Here is a 21,168-nt window from a genome sequence, read left to right as displayed (position 1 = left end):
AATTAAGTGCTTGAAAAAGATGTGAAGTCCTAATTCCCAGTATCTTACTTGACAACAGGGTACTTGCAATGTAATCGAGTTGAGCTCATGAGGGTGAATCCTAATTCAATGTAGCTGCTGTCATTTATAAGATGAAAAGAGACACAGGCAGAGATACACATGGGGAGACAGAGACTGGAATGATGGGTATATAAGCCAAGGGACACCAAGGACTCCTGGCAATTACCAGGAGCTAAGAGGAAGGCATTGAAGAGATTCTCCTTTAGAACCTTCAGAGACGGCATGGCCCCACTGACAGCTTCATTGAGAATTTCTAGCTTCCAGTGCTATGAAAGAATAAACTGCTGCTCTTGTCAGCCATTCAGTTTGTGGTAATTTCTTACAGGACCACTAGAAAACTAATACAAATGCAGACTGCACTATGCAGAAAATAAAGCAAATCCTTGAAAGGCCAAAACCAGAGCAAGAGCTGCTATTTAGTACTCTGAGGTGAGGTGACTGTTGCCCCTGCAGCATCTGCTGTCTGTGATTCAGCACTTCCATCTTAACACAGTGTGTATGACCAACAAAAGTGAGGAATCAAGATTTTTAAGATTGTAACACTACACGTTTATATATGTGTAAAAGATTTCATAATAAAAGTACAAATCATCTCATTAAAATAAAGTGTGTTTGAGAGATTTACTGGCCTTTATGAACAAACCCTCTGCAGCGAGAGGCAAGCCACAGGGAATTCTGTGGTTGGACAGAGGATGGTGCATAGGGACAGAGGAGGAATTTCTCACTCTATCATATTGTTCTGGATGGAACGGTGCCAACTAAAGATAAATAAAATTGAAGTTAAAAATTCAGAATTTGAGAGAAAAATGGGAGAAAGTACATAAATGAGTGAAAACTAAGAAACACTCCTCCCACCAACTTGAATTTCCCTACACAGACCTTGCAAGAAAAGTACATGTTTCTCTGGAACTTACCAGCTCTAGCTTCATAATATGCACACAGTCCCTGAGGATGTGTGTAGGTGCTCCTAATAGTTTGGTGAAGGCTATTAATGTATTGGCTTTAAACGGTGGTCCTGCAACCTATGAGGATAAATAAAGCAAGTTACTCTTCCTTCTGCTTTGATCTCCCTGTTGCACCAATTATAATAAAACCATGCATTATTATACACATACTCTTGTCTCAAAGAATTTCTCCAAAACTTGAAGTTCATCAGGTTTCCACTGTCCTGCATTTTCCGGTGTCACTTTTAGCTGAAGGGTCTGGTTGGTTTTGGGACTAAGGGCTACTCTGCATTTTAGTGCATCAGTTTTAAACATGATCACTCCAGGTTCATTGGAATTTATCAGCTGTAGCTGCAAAATAAGAAGAATGTTTCAAGTCAACATGTAAGACAAAAAGAAAATGAGTATGTTACTGAGAGAATTATTTCAAAAGGAAAACAACTAAGTTGATAGAGGTGAGCAAAATGAAGTTCAATGACCCGAAAGCTGACATGGAATGCAAATGGCAGAGCTGATCACTGGTCTCATGATTAACGGTTTCAATGCTAATTTATTCAGCTTATGCTAAAACTTTTGTTTTTTTCCTCCATATCTGAATATAAAGGTTGCAGCATGGCTTTGTGCCAACCATGGAGTGGATATTTTAAACATTTACCATTTGACTACCTCATTAATACATTATATCGATAATAATATAAAATTATAACTAATGTGTACTGAGCACCGGGACATTATGGTAAGGACTTTATACTAAATAGCTCAAATTCCCACAATTGTTAGTAGGTAGATACCATTATCAGAAAGGTGAAGACATTTTCCCAACAGTCTATTTTCAGGCAGTATGCCCTGTACTATTTCCTAACAGTATCACTATAGGATGGGTTAGATGTCCTTTTCTGTAAGGGTGTTAAATATATTCAATTGTTTATGTATTTTCACCCCTGCAATCATAAATAATTTTACTTCAACAGACATTCAGATTTGAAGGCAGCCTGGCTGCAAAGGCAAATGGTTACTCAGGTGCTAGTCTCTGCAAGGCTACATCCTACGCACACTGGTCCTATATGACGTGGTAACTTGTTTCCAGGTCCACGTTAGTCACAAGACATGGAAGCCACAGCACAGCAAACTATAAAATGCAAAAATATACTAACCTAAGAATGCAAAGGAAATAGTGGCATCCATTTTTAATGCTAGAGCAGAAAGGAAAGTCTAATTCTAACAAGCTGGCTAAAGGGGATGAGAGAGTATTACTCTAGTTCAGATCCTATTCTGCAAGACAACTCAGCATTCTACCTTTGATCATCACCACTTAGAAGGTCAATAGGTACCCATACCGTTTCTTGTTGAATAATTCTTTGAAGGTGTCGTCTCATGATGACTGATCCAAGGAATCTCTCAAGTGGGGAACAAAGGTAACTCCCTGCCAGGCCAGGCACAAGGCCTGGCGTTGGCGAGGGCAGCAGTAAAATGTTCAAGGCACTGTGAGTGAGGATGGTTGGTATGGATGCTGCCCAAGAGCGCTGAGGTAGTTTACGAGGTGGAGGCATGTTTGTTGGCATTGTTTGGGAACCTGTGGGGAAGAAAAACATGCCATTTCATTTATAAATGCATAGTATCTCATTCTTTCCTGTTTTATTTTCTTAGAAAATGTTGGTATTCTCAATCAATCTGCACTGTTTTGGTTACTCCTTGTGGTGTAGCAATTATATAGTAAAACTTTCTGTTAGCAAAACCAGCCATAATTATTCTCCTTCCTGTATCCAGGCCCCTTGCAAGTGAATGCAGAAAATCTTTAAAGGGCTGGGGTTCTATTTATCTACCTGGAATCTGGCTGGCCTTACCTTTCGCTTTTGGCCAACAGAATGTGGTGGCAGTGACACTGAGCTAACTGTAAGCCTAGACTTGTACTTGCTCTCTTGGAACCTCATCCAACCCCATGAAGAAGCTCCTGATCAAGTATGAGACCACAGAGAGCAGACAGGAGCCATGCCAGCTGAGGCTATCCTAGGCCAGCCAGTACCTAGTCAACCCAGGAAATGACCACTGACACACGAGAGAGCCCAGCAGAGGCTACCAAACTGCAGGACGATGAGCTAACATTTGATTGTTGTTTTAAGCACTCAGTTTAGCAGTGAAAGCTAACAAATGTATTTGTACAAGTCTTGTCTTCTGCATTAATCTGCATAACCATGTCACTTAAAGTATCTTTTATGGTCCAATATGGCAGCTACAAGTTAGTGGTCAAGAGAGAGGTGCTGGGACTCACTTCATACAACTTGAGGAGATAGCTCCCTTTCTTACATTTTTTATGACTTTGCAAATTAACATTGTTAATGGATTTATGCTATGGATACAGATTTTAAGTTTCTAGGAATCCTCATTCAACAAATGGGTCATGACTTTCAAATGTGAGGATGGGATAAAACAGGTCATTTGTTAGTTACACTAAGAACACAAAAATGCTGATTGACACTCACTTGTTCCAGCTCGAGGAGAGTGAGAAGCATCTGGAACTGGAGAATGTAGTGATGGGTTAGCTGGTGACATTCCAGGCAAACGTGTGGCTGTTGAAGGGCCTGACACTTGAGGAGACCCTGGCCAGTTCCCTGCTCGTCCACTTGGTGATACCATAGTGTAAGGGGAACTAGGATCGAGAGCTCCTGAAAAAAATAAACAGATGGTTTTCAAACCTTGTATTTTATTTATTTATTTTTGAGACATGTAGTTCAGGCTGGCCTTGACCTCACTATGTAGTCCAGGCTGGCCTCAAACTTGTGGTGATCTTCCTGCCTCAGCCTCCCAAGTGCTGGGACTACAGGTGTGTGCCACCATGCCCAGCAAAAACTTGTATTTTAGTAACTGAAAATTATTTGTCAGCATTCAAATCATTAAATGGTGATTAATTTTATATTATTTAAGAAGATATTTCACTAAAGCTTGAAGTTTCTTAACCTGTCATACATGTATCTCTATTTCATGTACTTTTTATACTTTTTAACAGGATATGAGAATTGGAAAAACAAGGATAAAATTTACCTTCACAAGAGTTTCTACATATGTAATATATAACAATCAACTTTATGCCACTATATGCAGGAAAATAGTAAGCAATCTCAAAGCTTCTTTTTTTTTTTTTTGGAGACAGGGTCTCGCTATGTAGCCCAGGCTGGCCTCAAACTCCTGGTGATCATCCTGCCTCAGCCTCCTGAGTTCTGGGATTATAGGCATGCACCACCATGCCCGGCATCCAATGTACTTTAAAAAAGGGTTCAATTCCACTAATAACCAAATACATATTCAATAGTAAGATACCATTTTTCATCTATTAAAATAGCCAAGACTTTAAAAAATCTTAATACCCTGAGGTAGCAATGATGCAGACAATAGACATTCTCTTATGATGCTATAGGAAATTGGTACAACCTTTTAGGGAGCATTTGCACTATGTTTCAAAAGCTTTAGAATTTCTCAAACCTTCTGAGACCATAATTCCACTTCTAGGAATTTTCCTAAGGAAATAATCATGGATGTGAGCAGATGGCACCATTTTTAAATGGAAACATTCAAAACACATAATACAAGAAAGCAGTTATATTATGGTATGTCCAGCAAGAGAAAATACTATAAAGTCATGTAGTACAATAATGTAGTTTTTACTAACAAATATTCCCATATGTGCTAATACTAAAAAATAAAACCACTGATATACACAGCTTAAAATCAGAAAGCTCTTTTTTGTGTGTGTGTTTTCTGAGACAGGGTCTCGTTATGTAGTTCAGGCTGGCCTTGAACTCACTATATAGCCAAGGCTGGCCTCAAATTCTCAGCAATCCTACTGCCTCAGCCTCTCAGTGCTGGAATCACAGGCGTGTGCCACCACGCCCGGCTCTGGTATTCACGATATGTTATGTGAAAAAAGTAAGACACTGGACTCTGTATAGTATGCTGCCATATTTATAAAAAAAGACACACATATTTGTGTATGAAAATGCAGCTCTTGACTCTGAGAGGATGAGGCTGGAGGCTGGCAAGTTCAAGGAGAGTCCTGCCTAGGCAAATTCAGCGACTAAGTGATACTGTGTCTCAAAAAAAAAAAAAAGTGAGATGCAGCTCAATTCGAATCCCGAGTTTAATCCCCAGTGCTACCAAAACAAATTAATACATTAAAAAAAAAGAAAGAAAATGCAGCTCTGCAAGAACATATCAGAAACTAGTAATACAAAATTCCTCTGGAAAGAGGAACTAGGTGGTTGACACAGTAAAAAAAGAAACATTTCACTATCACTTCTTTTTTTTTTTATCACTTCTATTCTTTATCTACTTGAATCCATTCAAACTAGAATTTTCGAGTTAAAAGGTAAAATTCAAGTGACAAAACAATTCACCGGGGTAAGCGGGGGATGGTGTGTGAGAGTAGAGGGCAGGCGGGCAGGCGGGCAGGCAGGCGAGTAGGGAGGGCAAGGCAGAGCGAGAGGGACAGAAGACAGAGAAAGAGAGATAGAGAAAGCGGAGACAGACCCAGCTAGTCATCACCCCTGTATGGTGTGATCAAGAAAAGTTTCTTTTTCTGCAAGCAATACTTTTGCTACTTCCTAAACAAACAAGCACTAATTTTGCAATAAGAAAATTTATTAAACAAAAAATATTTTTATGTCAAGCTCTTACACTGTCACGATTTCCAGGTATGGACTCACCATGCGGACTAGCAAAACTGGCCCCTGGTCCTATTGAGATTCCATGCGAGGATGGGGGAGGAGTTGGAACAAATGACGCTGGTGATGGGGCTCTCAAAGCCCCACTGGGGGAGCTGGCAGCATGCAGATTTCCTAATAAAGGAAAATAATTATAGATGATCTTGCAGGACACATATTATGTCCTGTCCAAGGACCCCAAATTAAAAATCTCCCTAGAGCCTAAAGAAACAAGTAGTAAAGCTCCCATAATAGCAGAAAGAAAAACTGGAAAGAGTTCATCACTGAAAAAGAGTTCAATTCTATGGGCCCAAATTCTAGCCCTTAAGTTGACTAAATAATTTTTTTAAAATCCAGTGTGCTTTTTACTCACTTATTCATTGAATAAGTAGGCATGAATGCCAACTTCATGCCAAGCACTGTTTTAGGCACTGAGGATACAGCAGTTAACAAGAGACAAAAATTCCTGCTCTGATGGAGCTTATATTCTAGTAAAATGAGAAAGACAAACAAATCTGTCAGGTAATGATTAGCGCTATGGAGTAAACTAGAGCAAGCTAAGGAGGCAATTATCAGTAGTACTGAAGGAGGGTACTGTTCTTTATATAAAGCAATCCAAAAAAACTTCTTTAAGAGGACATGCGCAGGAGGCTGAAGTTCGAGGCCAGCCTGGGCAACTTAGTGAGACCTTGCCTCAAAATTAAAAAATAAAACAAAGCAAAACAAAACAAAACACAAAACCAAACAAACAAAAACTCTGGGGATATAGCTCACTGTGAAGGTCCTGGGTTCAATCCCCAATATCACACCAAAAACAACAACAACAAAAAACAGATGTGAGCTGGATAGGAAGAAAGTGCAGAATAAGGCATGAAGTTATCCAGGGGTAAGGTACTCCAGGTGAACAGAAGAGCTAGTGCAGATGCCCCAGAAGATGAAGCAGTTATGCATAACAGGGAAGGCTGGTGTGCCGAGCAGTGAGACAGGGAAACCTGGAAGATGTGACCTCAGAGAGTCTGGGGGTGGATCTCAGACCACATGGGGACTTGTAGGCCACTAAGGCCTTTGACTTTACCCCAAATGAGTAAGAGGCCAGTGCAGAGTGTGGACCAGACGTCATGAAATAAGAGGTGGCTACAATAATCCAAGTGTGTAGAAAGAGGAGTTCAGCATGACTCTAACAGCTCTGGCCCAAGTAACAGGAAGGTAGGGGCTGCCATTCACTGAACTGGGGTATTTGTGGCCATGCTGAATTTCAGGCAGCTACTAGATACCGTATGCAAATATAGGGCTCAAGTTCTGGGGCCACATCTAGATTAGAGATATAAAAACCAGAAGACATGAATTTAAAGATAGTACTTAAAACTGTAAGACTAGTTTTAATTTAGGATTATGAAAGGGGCTACCATGACTACCCAAATTATAAATGAATGCTACATTAATATTCTTGCTACATTACCATTACATACTTTCAATATCAACAGGTTTCAAATTCTCTACTACATAATTTCATACTTATTTATTTGGTTTATTGAGACAGGGTCTTGCTGTATAGTTCAGGCTGGCCTTGAACTCATTATGAAGCCCAGGCTAGCCTTGAACTTCTGGTGATACTGCTGCCTCAGCCTCCCAGAGTGGGATTACAGGTATACACCACCACACCTGGCCATAATTTCTTTTTTTTTTTGGTACCAGGGATTGAACTTGGGACCGTGCGCTTGCGAGGCTGGCGCCAGAACCACTGAGCTAAATCCCCAGCCCTAATTTCATTATTTTTATGTTCTGTAATGCCTAAACCAACGTGTTACACTCAATAAATGTTGAGCCACTTCAGTAACCTTTAAACATTATTGTACTTTTTTAGCTGTATGATCTGAACAAGTGACTTAACTTCTCCATAAAATGGGGATAATAGGACCTATGCCACAAGTTTGCTGTGAGGATTAAATGAGTAAAGTACTTAGAATAGGGCTTGGCACATAAAGAATGATAAACCTGTCTGCTACTACAATTATTTCAAAATTATTTTTCCTTCTTATGAAAAAACAATCTCAACTCATATCCTAGAGACACACTCCCCTGGGGTTGAGTTTCTCTGTCTACTTCCTCCTTAGTTGTTCCTTTACCACACAGGTTGGGGCTCCTAGAGGCTGAGCTTTCCTTCCCACTCAGGCTTCAGTGACCCTGGATATGACAACAACTTCCAAGTCTTCATCTGTGCTCTGATCATCTCTGATGAGCCACAGATGGCTTGACTGTAGAATCACCCCTCCTCCATTCCGGCCCCTGTGTTATGCAAACTGAACCTCTATAGTGCCCTACAAATACAGCAATGGCTTCCTTTACCCACACAATAATGGACAAAATTCCTAACAGGGCCCTGTCTCTCCATACTCCAGCCATTAGGGATAGTCTACCAGCCTCTGGACCTCAGGCTCCTCACACCCCAGAACTCTGCCTGAAATACCCCCTTGTCTGCCTCCTTGCACCTGACTAACTCCAACCCATCTTTCAAGTCTCAGCTTATCTGGTGTGGCATTAAGGTGGGAAGAGTACAGACAAAGCACCTCTGGGAAGAAATGGCCAACTCGTAGTGACTCCTTCTCTAACACTCATCGCATCTGGCATTACAGATTAAGACTATTTAGCTAGAAACCTAAAGAGTACGTGCATCCCCCCTCCAAAAAGGGGGAGAGTTTAAAGATTTTTTTTTTAATTCTTTTGTTTGTAGAGACAATGTCTCATTATGTAATTCAGGCTGGGTTTGTTGGGGTTTTTTTGGGGGGGGGGTTGAGACAGGGTCTCACTATGCAGCCCAGGCTGGCCTTAAACTCACAGCAATCCTCCTGCCTCAGCCTCTAAGGTGCGGGGATTACAGGTGTGTGCCACCACTCCTCGATAAAGATGTTTAAAATAAAGATCTGTTTAAAAAAATAAATAAGTCCCCATACTATAGTAATCTACAGGGCAATCTAGTGGTTAAGTGACACACATTGGGGGTGGTATCTGCCAGGGTTGAGTGCCTGGGCCGAGCTGGGTGGCAAACAGCACAATCTGGGCAACCAGAGAGAGTGCAAGGGGTTGGTCAAAGAGGAGTGTGTCATGTGCCAGGCCCCAGACTAAATACTTTATGTGAATTATTTCATTCAATTCTCACAACATCTCTAAGAAAAATGTTTTATATTATTCCCATTTTACAACTGAAATTAGGTGGATAGCAAGTGATATCCCTACATCTCCCATCTGCAGATTTACTGGTTCTGCTGGTCAATAGAAATTTCTCACATATATACACACTTATACATATACAAATAAAAGGATTATTTTGTATTTTATAAAGGACAAGAGTATCCATGGCAAATTCTGCTTTACTAAATGAAAACTTAGAAAATTAGAAATGCATTTATTGGGTTTTTCACTTTTTTTTTTTGGTACCGGGGATCGAACTTGGGTCCTTGCGCTTGCAAGGCAGGTGGCAGAACCACTGAGCTAAATCCCAGGCCCAGGGTTTTTCACTTTTAAAAGAATCAAAGTTTTATGTAGTTTTATGTTTGCCCTGTCGTCTCATAAATAAAGCTAGAGTATCTTCAAATGGTAATGCATTCTTTAGTTGACTGGACTGATATATTTATATTAAGAGGGTTTTACTGCACATATACTTTTAAAAATTATTTCTTATATTTTACACCCCATATTACATATCGCATCCTTCATGCTGAAACTTTAAAAATCATTATACTCAGCAGCATTACTGATACAGAACAGATTAAGTGCAGGAGCTAGCAGACAAGAGGTCATGTCCCACCCCCCCACCCAAACAAATGGAGCTGCTACTTGTCTTCCTGGATATGTTGCTAGGTCATAAGCACTGGAGAGCAGAGCCAGCATCTGGCTCCCTGAAGAACCCCTAGCACCAGTAGTATTTATTACAGACCAAGTGCTCAAGAGATACCACCCAATCATTCAGTCAAAAGGAAAGGTTGGTATTTTCAAGCACTTTTACACTGCACTTCATGGGGCTGTGGACGAAGCCAATTTGTTTGGACAAATAGGATGTGCACTGCCTGGCTCTGGGGGCTTCGCATACCAAAGCCTGGTAAATGGGATGGTTATAGAAGGAAAACAGCCACAGACACTTCATCAACAAGTGTGGTTAAAATTTTATATATTTACAGAAACAGGTGGTGCACAGGATTTGGCCTACAAGCCTAAGTTCATCAACCTCTGATACAGATCATGCTGCAATTATGCTGTGATTAGTACTACAAGTCTGGCTCTGGGTGACAACACCTCACCTTAATTCAAGTCTTTTAAAGTACTCCTAAACTATGAACACAGATTTCACAATCCAGTCACAATGAAAACATGGCGATTAGCCAGTCTAGAAAGGGAATTCTCTCTGAAGCCTGAGGCTATAAGCAGTGTTTCTCAGCGTGTGTGCACGCACACACATGCAAGCACACGCACACATACTCATGCACTCACACATGTGTGCATTTTGGGTGTAAAAGCTGAATATGACAAGAGAATAAAGAATATCTTACCTGGAGACTGTGTGTGCATCATAGAGGGAGACTGATTAACTGTGCTGTGATAAGATGTAGGGGGTGAAGTAAGGGGATAAGCTCCTGATGTTCCCGGCTGCTTTGGAAATGGCTGAAAAAAAGAAAATTAAATGTTGGTGAAATGACCAACTGCAGATATTATAAGACTGTGACTTTCCCTGATTATAGCTATAGTATTAACATTTACACACTTCACTGGTCACCAAATAGGGAATACAAGATATGAAAGTGTACAAAATGTACATCAATAGTGGAAAATATATACTGTCTTTAAAAACTGATTTTCAAAGTATTTTTAAAATAGCAGCAGCCTCATTCCTGACCTTGCAACATCAGTTTCTACCCCTCAAGGTATATCCTGTTCATTTTATCTACTACACCACCGATTTATCTGCATCGCTTATCTACCATTTTATGGATTCCAAGACATTTCCCCCTGCATGTTAACATCTCTGAAATTACGGTGTATCTTTCAACTTCTGTTATGTCAGTTTAATTTGCAGGGGTTTTTTTTCTAGCGGTACATAAAAATAGTGCATCTTATATTTGCGGAGTTTATAGTCAGGAAGATATGGTAATTCAACCTGACCTCTGTTCACCTTTATTTTTACCTTTAGCGATAAAAAATCAAGAACAAATCTAATCACTTCAGTCAGTTTTCAAAAAAACTGAGGTATAGATCACATGCAGTAAAAAGCAAATATTAAATGTGCAGTTTGGTGAATTTTTAAAAATGTAGCTACCACAGAGCACAAGACACTGAAGACCATGACCAGCATACTATGAGTCTCCCTTATACACCTTCCAAGTCTTTCTTGCCTCCCCCAAAGACTTCCATCACCCAGCCTTGGTCCTGTTTTTGCATTTCCTATAAATACTGAATGTACTCTTGATAGTGTCTGGCTTCTCTTGTGGAACATCATCTCAGTGAAATTCACCCAGCATTATCGCTGGTGACAGTAGTTTGTTTTTTTGTTTCTCTCACATATTCCTTTGTATGAAGGTGCTTCAATGTATTCATTCATTCTATAGTTGTTGGATACTTGAGTTGTCACAATTTTTGGAATAAGATTGCTATAAAAAGTCTTGTTTTCTGATGCACTCCTATTGCATATATACCTAAGAGTAATTGTTAAATCACAAGTATGCATAGTGTTGAGTTTTAGCATCCTAGACTACTGCTAAACACTACTACAAGGTAATTATTTTACAAAATTTCTGGCAGTGAGAGTTTCAGTTGTTCCTAATACTAATGTTGGCAAGAATTATCTATTGTTTTTATTTTGTATTGGTGTATGTGATACATCAGTATATGTGAAACATTCAATTGTTTTTGTTAAAGTCCATTTTTGTGGTACAGAGTACTATTTTACTGAAGCTTTCACTTATATTTCTGTGGTGTCAGATGAGGTTTAAACGTCTTTTCTGTGCTTCCTGGTCACTGGGACATCCTCTTTTGGGAAATGCCTTGAATCTTTCACTCATTTTAATACCTAGGTTGTCCGCTTTGGTTTGGTTTTTTCTGTTTCTTCTTATTTTCTTCTCATGGACTAGCTTATGGAATATAACTACATTTTATACAAAAGAAGAAAAGATACCTGCTAACATCAAATAAAAGGTACATGAAACTCTTTATGAATGTCTCCCTCACAACTATGAAGGAATTTAACAGTTTACAAATCAAAGTATAACTACTGTATCTGTTAAACAGAAAAGAACTGAAAACTGAAATTGTTCAATAAATTGCTGGATCCTTAAGAATACCCAAAGCCAAAGCCACTAACCAAAGATATTTGGCCATAGATGAATATTTTTTGAAAAGAACTGACTCATATTAAATGTCAAACATCAATTTTAAAATTAACAAAAAAAAGCTCTAGTTGTAGGTTAAATATATAACAAGAAAAAGCAGAAAAATTCTAGAATCTTCACAAAATGAAAAATTATTCTAACTTTTGTTGAGCTGGGATCTCTCACTATACTGCCCAGGCTGGTCTTGACCTCCTGAGCTCAAGTGACCTTCCCACCTCAGTCTTGGTGCTGGGATTACAGGTGCACACCATTGTACCAGCTATTTATTCTAACTTTCCCCAAATCTATCCACTTCTAATCCTTTGTTCTAGCCTGGAATTATTTTCTAAAAATCTCATGCTCAGTATGAAATGCTACTGCTATAGAGGACCTTAGCAAAATCAGAATATGGACTAAATTAGCACTATAGGGTCTTTCTGTGTCAGATTATGATTTTTCAAAGACAAAAACAATCTGCAAAGAGGCTAATGTATGACTTATTTGGGGCCAGGAGAGAACAATGGGATCCCATTCTCCACACATTCCCCATACAACACTGGCCCTGCTATGGCTATGGTCACCAGCCAGCTCGCGTAAGTCACTTCTTTCCTCAAGATGTGGCTTATCCCTGCATTCCATATCAGGTACAGCAGAAACCTACAATGCAAGTAAGTGGCTTCTACAAGAAAAAAAGCTGCTAAAGCATTTCTCCACGGTGGCCCAGCACTGTCAGAGAGCTACCATCTCATCTGAGTCAACGTCTGTCACAAGAGCCCCATGCCTTAGCTACACAGAGGCACTGACATGGGGCTTTATACGAGCTTTCCTGCATCTTTATGAAGGTTAAGAAAGAAAGCCCTGAAGCCAGGTACAGTGGCTCATGCCTATAATCCAAGCGCTCTGAAGGCTGAGGTAGGAGAACTGTGAGTTCAAGGCCAGCCTAGACTACATAGTGAGCTCATGGCCAGCCTGGAGCACATGGTGAGACCTTGTCTCAAAAAACAAAGCCAAAAAGAAGGGAAATAAAGAGAAGAGGCAAGAAATCTGAATAGCTGCCAGGTACAGTACACTTTGCCCTGGTATATACGTAAGCATTATAAAGTTGCAGTTACTAAGTAGCCAGCCAAACAGTAGGTAATAAAATAGCTAAGTGTCTTCCCTCACAATGCTGTTCCAAGAAATTCCATTTCAAATACGTTTCTGGTGAGAAACAGTGAGCTCTTCTTGCCTTCAGGTCATGTGTTCACATACAACAAACACTGGGCCTCTGAAGTCTTCTAGCAAAGGCAGAAAGCTTCTGCACACCCACAATGAGTCATTCCAGGCTAGGAAGTCCTATATGACTATGGAAGGGGTAAAAAAAATCCCTGGTCATCTTCTCTTTCAGGTGGGCCAGCATGAGAACAAAGGCTGGCCTGGGGGCCTGCTCAGGCACAGACATGTGGCAGTGTAAAGATGACTTGAAAGCTTTTAGGATTCAATAATGTGGCTTATCCAAATGGTATGAGGACAAGCCAGGCATGGTGGCGCATGCCTGTAATCCCAGCACTCGGAGGCTGAGGCAGGAGGACTGCCACAGGTTCGAGGCTAGCCTGGGCTACATAGTGAGTTCAAAGCCAGCCTGAACTAGAGTGAGACCTTGTCTCAAAAAACCAAAAAATAAATGGTATGAGGACAGAACCCTTGACATTTGTATACTTGTTCTCTGTTGTTCTCTGCAGGAGTCCCTACTGAATATCACTATACATATCAATCTCTGTGTTCATAATTTAGTAACAGTTGTCCTTCAGGACATGGTGAGGACTCTCTTCCAAAGGTCTCCGGAGGTCCCACAGAGGATGTCCCCATCCTTGGAGTCACATCACATCATCTGAAGTGCATGTGTGATCTCAGTGTCTGGGATCAATGCTTTCTCTGACACTATTCACTTCCCATTACAGAAAGCCTCCTCATCATCCTCTGTCGTTTTTTTTCTTTTAAATAAGGATTTCCTGGGCTTCTTGGGCTACCAAGGACTTCTTTATCTTTCAACAAAGAAGCCCTGATGCCTGGAGAAACTACAGAGTTACACAAATGTGACACTGTTTGGGGTTTTGCTGAGACATTACCTGCTGCTGGGGTGGCGGCTGGAGCTGTGATATTAAAGAGTCCATCATATCTCCTCCTATAGGAGAAGGGGGATTATCATCCTCATTTACAGACCTTCTCCGAGCATCCTGATTGCTGTCAACAAACATATTCAGGAACGTCTGTGGATGTAAATGAGTAAAATTTACAATACTTTAGCAAAATATTTTTAATCATTTATGGTTTTTTAACAGAAGCAAACATGTAATGTCCATCCCTGAAAACTATTATTAGGACAATCTAGGTAGAAGAAATATCACTCATTTTAATGGAAGGGAGAAGGAAAAATGGTTAACAACAACAATAAAAATAACATCGAAGTGGGCCGGGGATTTAGCTCAGTGGTTCCACCGCCTGCCTCGCAAGCTAAGGACCCAAGTTTGATCCCCAGTACCAAAAAAAAAAAAAAAAAACATCGAAGTAATAAGTTATAACAATTAAGTATTATATAAAAAAAAGTATTGTATAAAAAATTGAACAAAGAAGTACACCCTGGTACCTCTTACCTCCAGGTCAAAATATTTTCTTATTAACTTCTGACCAGAAATGAGGGGGGAAAATGAAAAACTGTACATTGGTCATATAAATAACTTATAAAATTTCCCATTTAATGAGAGTTCTCACTTTTTAACCTAGAGAATATGACAGGAAAACTGATTCAGAATTAAACCAACTTTTTATATTATATGAATTTTGGGGGGGGGGTACCGGGGATAGAACTCAGGACCTTGTGCAGGCGGTGGCACCACTGAGCTACATCCCCAGCCCAAGATTCTCGTTCTTTTAATACCTTCTACTTACCAGTCTTCAAAGATGTATATAATAATTTTACCAAAATCACTAGAGCACTATTAAAAGTATACAGTCTGACTTTTAATTAAAAATAATGGATTTGCAATACACATTCCATCCTCTCTCGAAACCCTACTAAAACTACTGAAAATAATTTAAAGTAATAAGTCACAAACACAAAAAGAATGAGAGAAGAGAAAAAAAAGCAATATGTTCTGGAGTCTGCAAAGCAAATGGCTGAAGTATCCAATGTGAGAAACTCTAAGCAAGCCATGGGGAAAGCCAAGAAGCAAAGCTATTTCCACCCAGATCTCAAAGATACCTTGGAACTGGCAGCACCAGACACCTCTGGAGATGGGCATGAAGGTAGGATTAAAAACAGGACTGGGTGAAAGTCTCTTTATTTTGTTTTTTCAAGACAAAGTTTCACTATGTAGTTCAGACTGGCCTGAACCCACTGGGTAGCCCAGGCTGGTCTTGAACACATAGCAATCCTCCTGCCTCAGCCTCCTGAGTGCTGGGATTACAAGCATGCACCACCACATCCAGCTTTAAGTCTCTTTAAGAGACACTTAACTCTCCCAAATCTTCTGTTACACTGGCTATGCAGAGCTGATCTCCACTTTCCTGGAGTGAAAGCTCTGACTTGAAGGCCTCCATGGATCAATGGAGAGAAAAGATATCATATTAAAAGTGGGGATTAAAGTCCACGTACTGATAGTCAAGAATACTACTTTTCTTTTCATTTGACTTTCCCCAAACCGGGAGTCAGATGCATGTCATTTATTCAGGAAATTTGGATACCCTTCTCTTGGTACTTATACCAGTACCAAAAAAATGATCTAAAGCTACTGACATTGAAAGTTTCCCAAAGAAATGGCCCAAGCAGATCCTCTTGCAACAGTCAGTAAGTCTTCTCTTTAAATAAGAGCAGAGTTAAGAATTAATATTTAAAGACATTAAAATGAAAGAAATCAACCCCCTCAAAAAAGTAAGAAATGGAGATTATGTAGGAAGAAAAGAAGTAAGATAATGTAGCCATACAAGAACATAATGTCATAAAGTGAACATTTACAAGAAAAAAAAAGCTTTTGCAAATTTAAAAAAAGCCAAAAAAATTTTTTGGCAGACAGGAAAAATAGAAAGATTAAAATAGAAAATGAGGAAGTTTCCCAGAAACAAAGAGAGAAATCTCAGAAGAGATAAGAAAATTAGAGGACAAGTCTAAGATGCCCAACATCAGAACAGTAGTTACCAGAAATAGCTAACACAGAAAATAGCAAGAAATGATGCAAGGAAATTTCCCAGTGCAAAAGAATTAAGTTTTCAGACTGAAAGAGTCCACTCACATACATAAGGTTCAAGAATTAGAATAGCCATCAAGCATCTTGACAGTCACAATGGAATCTAAAAAACAATGAAGCAGTGCCTTCAATATTTGTACAGAAAATGACCGCAGCCTAGAATCTCTCTGCAATAGTCAATCTCAATTAGATGAGGGAAGAGGTCTTCAGATACACTAGGTCTCAAATAACCTCCCAGGTACCTTCTCCCAGGAAGTTATTATAGGATTTATGATACCAAAATAACCAAGTAAACCAAGAATAAAACATGGGGCCTAAGCCACAGGGCATGCAACAGAAGAAAGAAGCAAGGCCTCTTCTTCATCCTGCTGTGGATTCCTATGTCACAATTCCACAAAAACCCTGGAGTGCTACCAAACTGGAGCAGATCAAAGGAACATGGAAGAGATTTCAAGATGAAACCAGTAAGGTATCTGATATATGTGAATATGCTGAAAGGAGAGTTACACAACTGGGAGGGAGTTTAACAAGTATAGAAAAAGCTAAAACAAACAAAAAAAATTTAATAATTCCCTGGTAAATAAAAATGATGAACAAGAAAGGAAAAGTAATCATAGTAACCTTGGAACAAGCAGTGTTTATTTATTCCTAATAATGTGAACACTAAAAAATTACCTACTCGTAGTTGCTATCCAATCATTGCAAACAGGAGGAAAGAAAAATGTGTTCATGTACTGAGAGTAGTCAGGAAGGCGGAAAGTACATGCAAAAAAAAAACAATTTAAGAAGAATTAATTCCTTCTTTTCCACAGTGAGAATCAGATAAGGCCCTAAACAGAAAGTCAACAAATAATACTGCAAGCATGCTATCTAGAGATATGGATATAAATATTAAGAATCAGCTATATATAAATTAAAAATAGTTATGTCTGAGAAGCAGAAAAATGGGCTGTAGGAGACTATTTTTCAAAACAAGCCTTTTAGAACTATTTGACTCTGAACATAAACAACTGAGCTATCACATGAGAATCTCCAGCAGTTGTGGCACAAAATGTTACTTTTTTTTTTTTTTTTTTTTTGGTACCGGGGATCGAACTTGGGACCTTGCGCTTGCAAGGCAGGCGCCGGAACCACTGAGCTAAATCCCCGGCAAGATGTTACATTTTTAAAAAGTGTCATAGTTGAACTGATGATCAAACCTTTTCAATAGTCAATGATGAAGTTCCAAAGAGCAAACATGGCACTTTTTAGTACCTTATTTATCAAAGGGTAAGCAAATAAAGGACTTCTCATTAGCTGGTACACATGGGCACAGCACTTCATGCAAACTTATTATAATAAAAAAAAATTTAGAAAAGTTTTGTTACTTATATCCAGTAACTATATTACATATTTTATATGCAGCTCAAGAAAATTCCTCTTCTCTCAATGCAGCCTAGGTAAGCCAAAAGGTTGGAAACTCATGTTAGAGTCTTCAGAATAAATTTCCAGAGATGATGAATTAACACTGTTACTTACTAAATCCTACAGGACTGTTGTTTTTGCCCATGATTTCTCCCTCAGAGGAACTGTTTTGGAGGACATTTACATTTAGTATATCATGCTGTAACACTAAAGTCTGTTACCTTTAGTCCTGGTGCAGGATAAAAACCTTCAACTAACTTGCTGTTATCAAAAAGACTATAGGCACCATCCCGTATTGCCACCACGCCTCGACTCCGGCAGTATATGTCAATGCAGTACATGTTCCTGAAGGCCAGTCTGATGTGGGTGGATGACTGTGGCAGAATGGAGAAGCACTGGTAGGCAGTGTTGGTTCTCTGGGTCAGGCCCAACATCGGCACAGTGGGGAGTTTGTTAATGGCATTTAATGGAGCCTGAGTATCAAACAGTACCTATAAAGAGCACATACGGTGAGAGCAGCCAGTTTCTGTATAAATGTTAAAACCTGGGAATTTTCTCTTTTTTTTCTTTTTTCCTTTTTCTTTTTTTTTTCTTTTTCAGTTCTTTTATTGGTACATTTTAGGTATACAATTTGTTTACATTTATCATTGGGTGTTTGTACCTGTACATGATGTATCTTGGTTCTTATTTTTTTCCCCATTACCTGTGCACCCTTCACCCTCTCCGCCCTTCCCTATTTACACAGATTTCATTTCCTTTTTTTTTTTTCTTTTCTCATAGTTTTTCCTTTCCCTCTTTTCCTTTCCCCTTCCCCTCCCTTCACTCCTTTGTCTTTGGACCTTTTTTCCTATTTCAAATTATCAATTATTCATTTTAATCATTTTAACCCTTGTTTACACTATCAGTTTCTCACACTAGAGAAACTATTCAGTATTTACACGTGTGTCCTATTTATTTCACTTAAGAGTATGGCCTCGATATGCATCCATTTAGCTATAAATGACTAGTATTTCATTCTTTATGGCTGAGTAGTACTTCATTTTATAAAAAAACCACATTTTCTTTATCCAGTTTCCAGTTGATGGGCACTCGGGCTGCTTCCAAGCTTTAGCTATTACAAACTGTGCCGCTATGAACATGGGTGCACATATATCACTGTAGTATGATTCTTTTAATTCTTTGGGGAAGATACCCAGCAGGGGAATAGCTGGGTCAAATGGGACCTCTAGTCCTAGTTCTTTGAGGTATCTCCATACTGACTTCCACAATGGTTGCACCAGTCTGCACTCCCACCAACAATGAAGAAGGGTTCCTTTCTCCCCACAACCCGCCAGCATTTGTTATTTGTTGATTTCTTGATAACAGCCATTCTTTCTGGGGTGAGGTGGAATCTCAGTGTTGTTTTCATCTGCATCTCTCGAATGACGCCTGATCTTGAACATTTTTTCATATATTTGTTTGCTGCTTTTACTTCTTTGTCTGAGAAATGTCTGTTCATTTCAGATGCCCATTTTTGAATTGGGTCTTTGAATTTGGGGGGGTCTGATTTTTTTCAATTCTTTATATATTCTAGATAGTAGTCCTTTGTCTGAGGCACAGCTGCTAAAATTTTTTTCCCATATTGTAGGTTGTCTGTTAGCTCTGTTGGTGGTTTCTTTTGCAGTGCAGAAGCTTTTTAATAAGATGAGATCCCAGTTGTTGATTCTTTCTGCTAGTTCCCGTGCTGCTGAGGTTTTGTTCATGCAGTCTTTTCCTATGCCAATGTCTTCAAGAGTTCTACCTAACTTATCTTCCAGCAAGTTTAGTGTTTCTGTTTTAATATTTATATCTTTAATCCACTTTGATCTTAGTTTAATGTATGGTGATAGGTATGGGTCTAGTTTTAATCTTTGGCAGGTTGAAATCCAGTTTTTCCATCACCATTTATTAAAGAGGCTATCTTTCCTCCAATGATGGTGGTTGGCTCCTTTGTCAAAGATGAGGTGGCTGAGCATGTCTGGAGTTGTTTCTACATCTTCTAATCTATTCCACTGATCCTCAGGTCTGTTCCTTTGCCAGTACCATGCTGATTTTATCACATTAGCTTTGTAGTATAGTTTCAAGTTGGGGATTGTGATACCCCCAGCCATGTCTCTGTTGCTTAAAATTGTTTTAGCTATTCTAGGTCTCCTCTGGTTCCAAATGAATTTTTGGATTATTTTCTCTAGTTCTGTGAAATATACTGTTGGGATTTCCATTGGGATTGCATTGAATCTGTATAGCAGCTTTGGAAGTATGGCCATTTTCACTATATTGGTTCTTCCTACCCAGGAACAAGGGATATCTCTCCATTTTCTTATATCCTCTTCGATCTCTTTTTTCAAAGTGCTGTAGTTTTCAGTGTAGAGGTCTTTTGTCTCCTTTATTAGATTGATTCCTAGATATTTCATTTTTTTGGATGCTATCGTAAAAGGAATTGTTTCCCTAATTTCTCTCTCAGTGAGTCTGTTATTTGTGCACAAGAAGGCTATTGTTTTTTGAGTGTTGACCTTGTATCCAGCTACTCTACTGAATCTGTCAATTAAGTTTAGAAGTCTTCTGGCAAAGTTTTTTGAGTCTTCTATATAAAGTATCATATTGTCAGCAAATAATGACAGTTTAACTTCTTCTTTTCCTATCATTATTCCTTTTATTTCTTTCTCTTTTCTAATTGCTGTGGCTAATGTTTCCAGAACTATATTGAACAGGAGTGGTGATAGTGGGCATCCTTGTCTTGTTCCTGATCTTAACATGAAAGTTTTCAGTTTTTGACCATTTAGTATGATGTTGGCTGTTGGCTTTTCATAGATAGCCTTAATCAGGTTAAGATAAACACCTTCTATTCCAATTTTCTGTAGGGTTTTTATCATGAATGGGTGCTGGATTTTGTCGAATGCTTTTTCTGCATCTATTGAGATGATCATATGGTTTTTGTCCTTGACTCTGTTAATATAGTGTATTACATTTATTGATTTACAAATGTTGAGCCATCCTTGCATCCCTGGGATAAACTCGACTTGGTCAAGGTGTATGATCTTCTTGATGACCCTCTGTATTCTGTTTGCCAGTATCTTATTGAGGATTTTTGCATCTATGTTCATTAGGGAGATTGGCCTATAGTTCTCTTTTTGGGTTGGGTCTTTAAACCTGAGAATTTTGAATGTGTAACTATCACAAATGATAGAATGTCCTTCTGGCACACTTCCTAAAACTTTCCCTTGAAGAGAATGCAAACTAGATTATGGTGTCCACTTTGATTAAAGACAATTGTCAAAAAGGGGCTCAAGAGTGCTCACTTTGGCAGCACATATACTAAAAAAGGGGCTCAAGATAGAGACAAAGACACCTACTTTATTCATTAAAGACACGTAAGTTTACATGCCTTTTTTTTTTTTTTTTTGGTACCGGGGATTGAACTCGGGACCTTGTGCTTGCAAGGCAGGCGGAGGAACCACTGAGCTAAATCCCC

The 21,168-nt window shown here is 39.2% G+C and overlaps 1 protein-coding gene across 4 annotated transcripts in view; it reads right to left on the bottom strand.

Moving 5' to 3' along the window:
• Nucleotides 1-21,168, bottom strand: part of Med14 (mediator complex subunit 14) — a 70,648-nt gene that overhangs the window by 5,618 nt on the left and 43,862 nt on the right. The window contains exons 21-28 of one of the 4 annotated variants that reach the window (XM_004850016.4): nucleotides 17,903-18,172; nucleotides 14,163-14,303; nucleotides 10,243-10,354; nucleotides 5,702-5,833; nucleotides 3,485-3,667; nucleotides 2,342-2,577; nucleotides 1,176-1,355; nucleotides 975-1,082 (exon numbers count right to left, since the gene is read on the bottom strand). In XM_004850016.4, the coding sequence (XP_004850073.1) occupies nucleotides 975-1,082; nucleotides 1,176-1,355; nucleotides 2,342-2,577; nucleotides 3,485-3,667; nucleotides 5,702-5,833; nucleotides 10,243-10,354; nucleotides 14,163-14,303; nucleotides 17,903-18,172 (1,362 nt within the window). The remainder of the gene's footprint in view (nucleotides 1-974; nucleotides 1,083-1,175; nucleotides 1,356-2,341; nucleotides 2,578-3,484; nucleotides 3,668-5,701; nucleotides 5,834-10,242; nucleotides 10,355-14,162; nucleotides 14,304-17,902; nucleotides 18,173-21,168) is intronic. The other 3 variants (XM_021262563.2, XM_021262565.2, XM_021262564.2) reach the window with 3 other exon arrangements.

The sequence above is a fragment of the Heterocephalus glaber genome, unplaced genomic scaffold (genome assembly GCF_053883595.1).
Source record: "Heterocephalus glaber isolate CG9 unplaced genomic scaffold, H.glaber_assembly_v1.0 deba00001547, whole genome shotgun sequence".
Classification (NCBI taxonomy): Eukaryota; Metazoa; Chordata; class Mammalia; order Rodentia; family Bathyergidae; genus Heterocephalus; species Heterocephalus glaber.
Note: the sequence above shows the minus strand (reverse complement) of the source record. Positions and strands in the feature narration are given on the sequence as shown.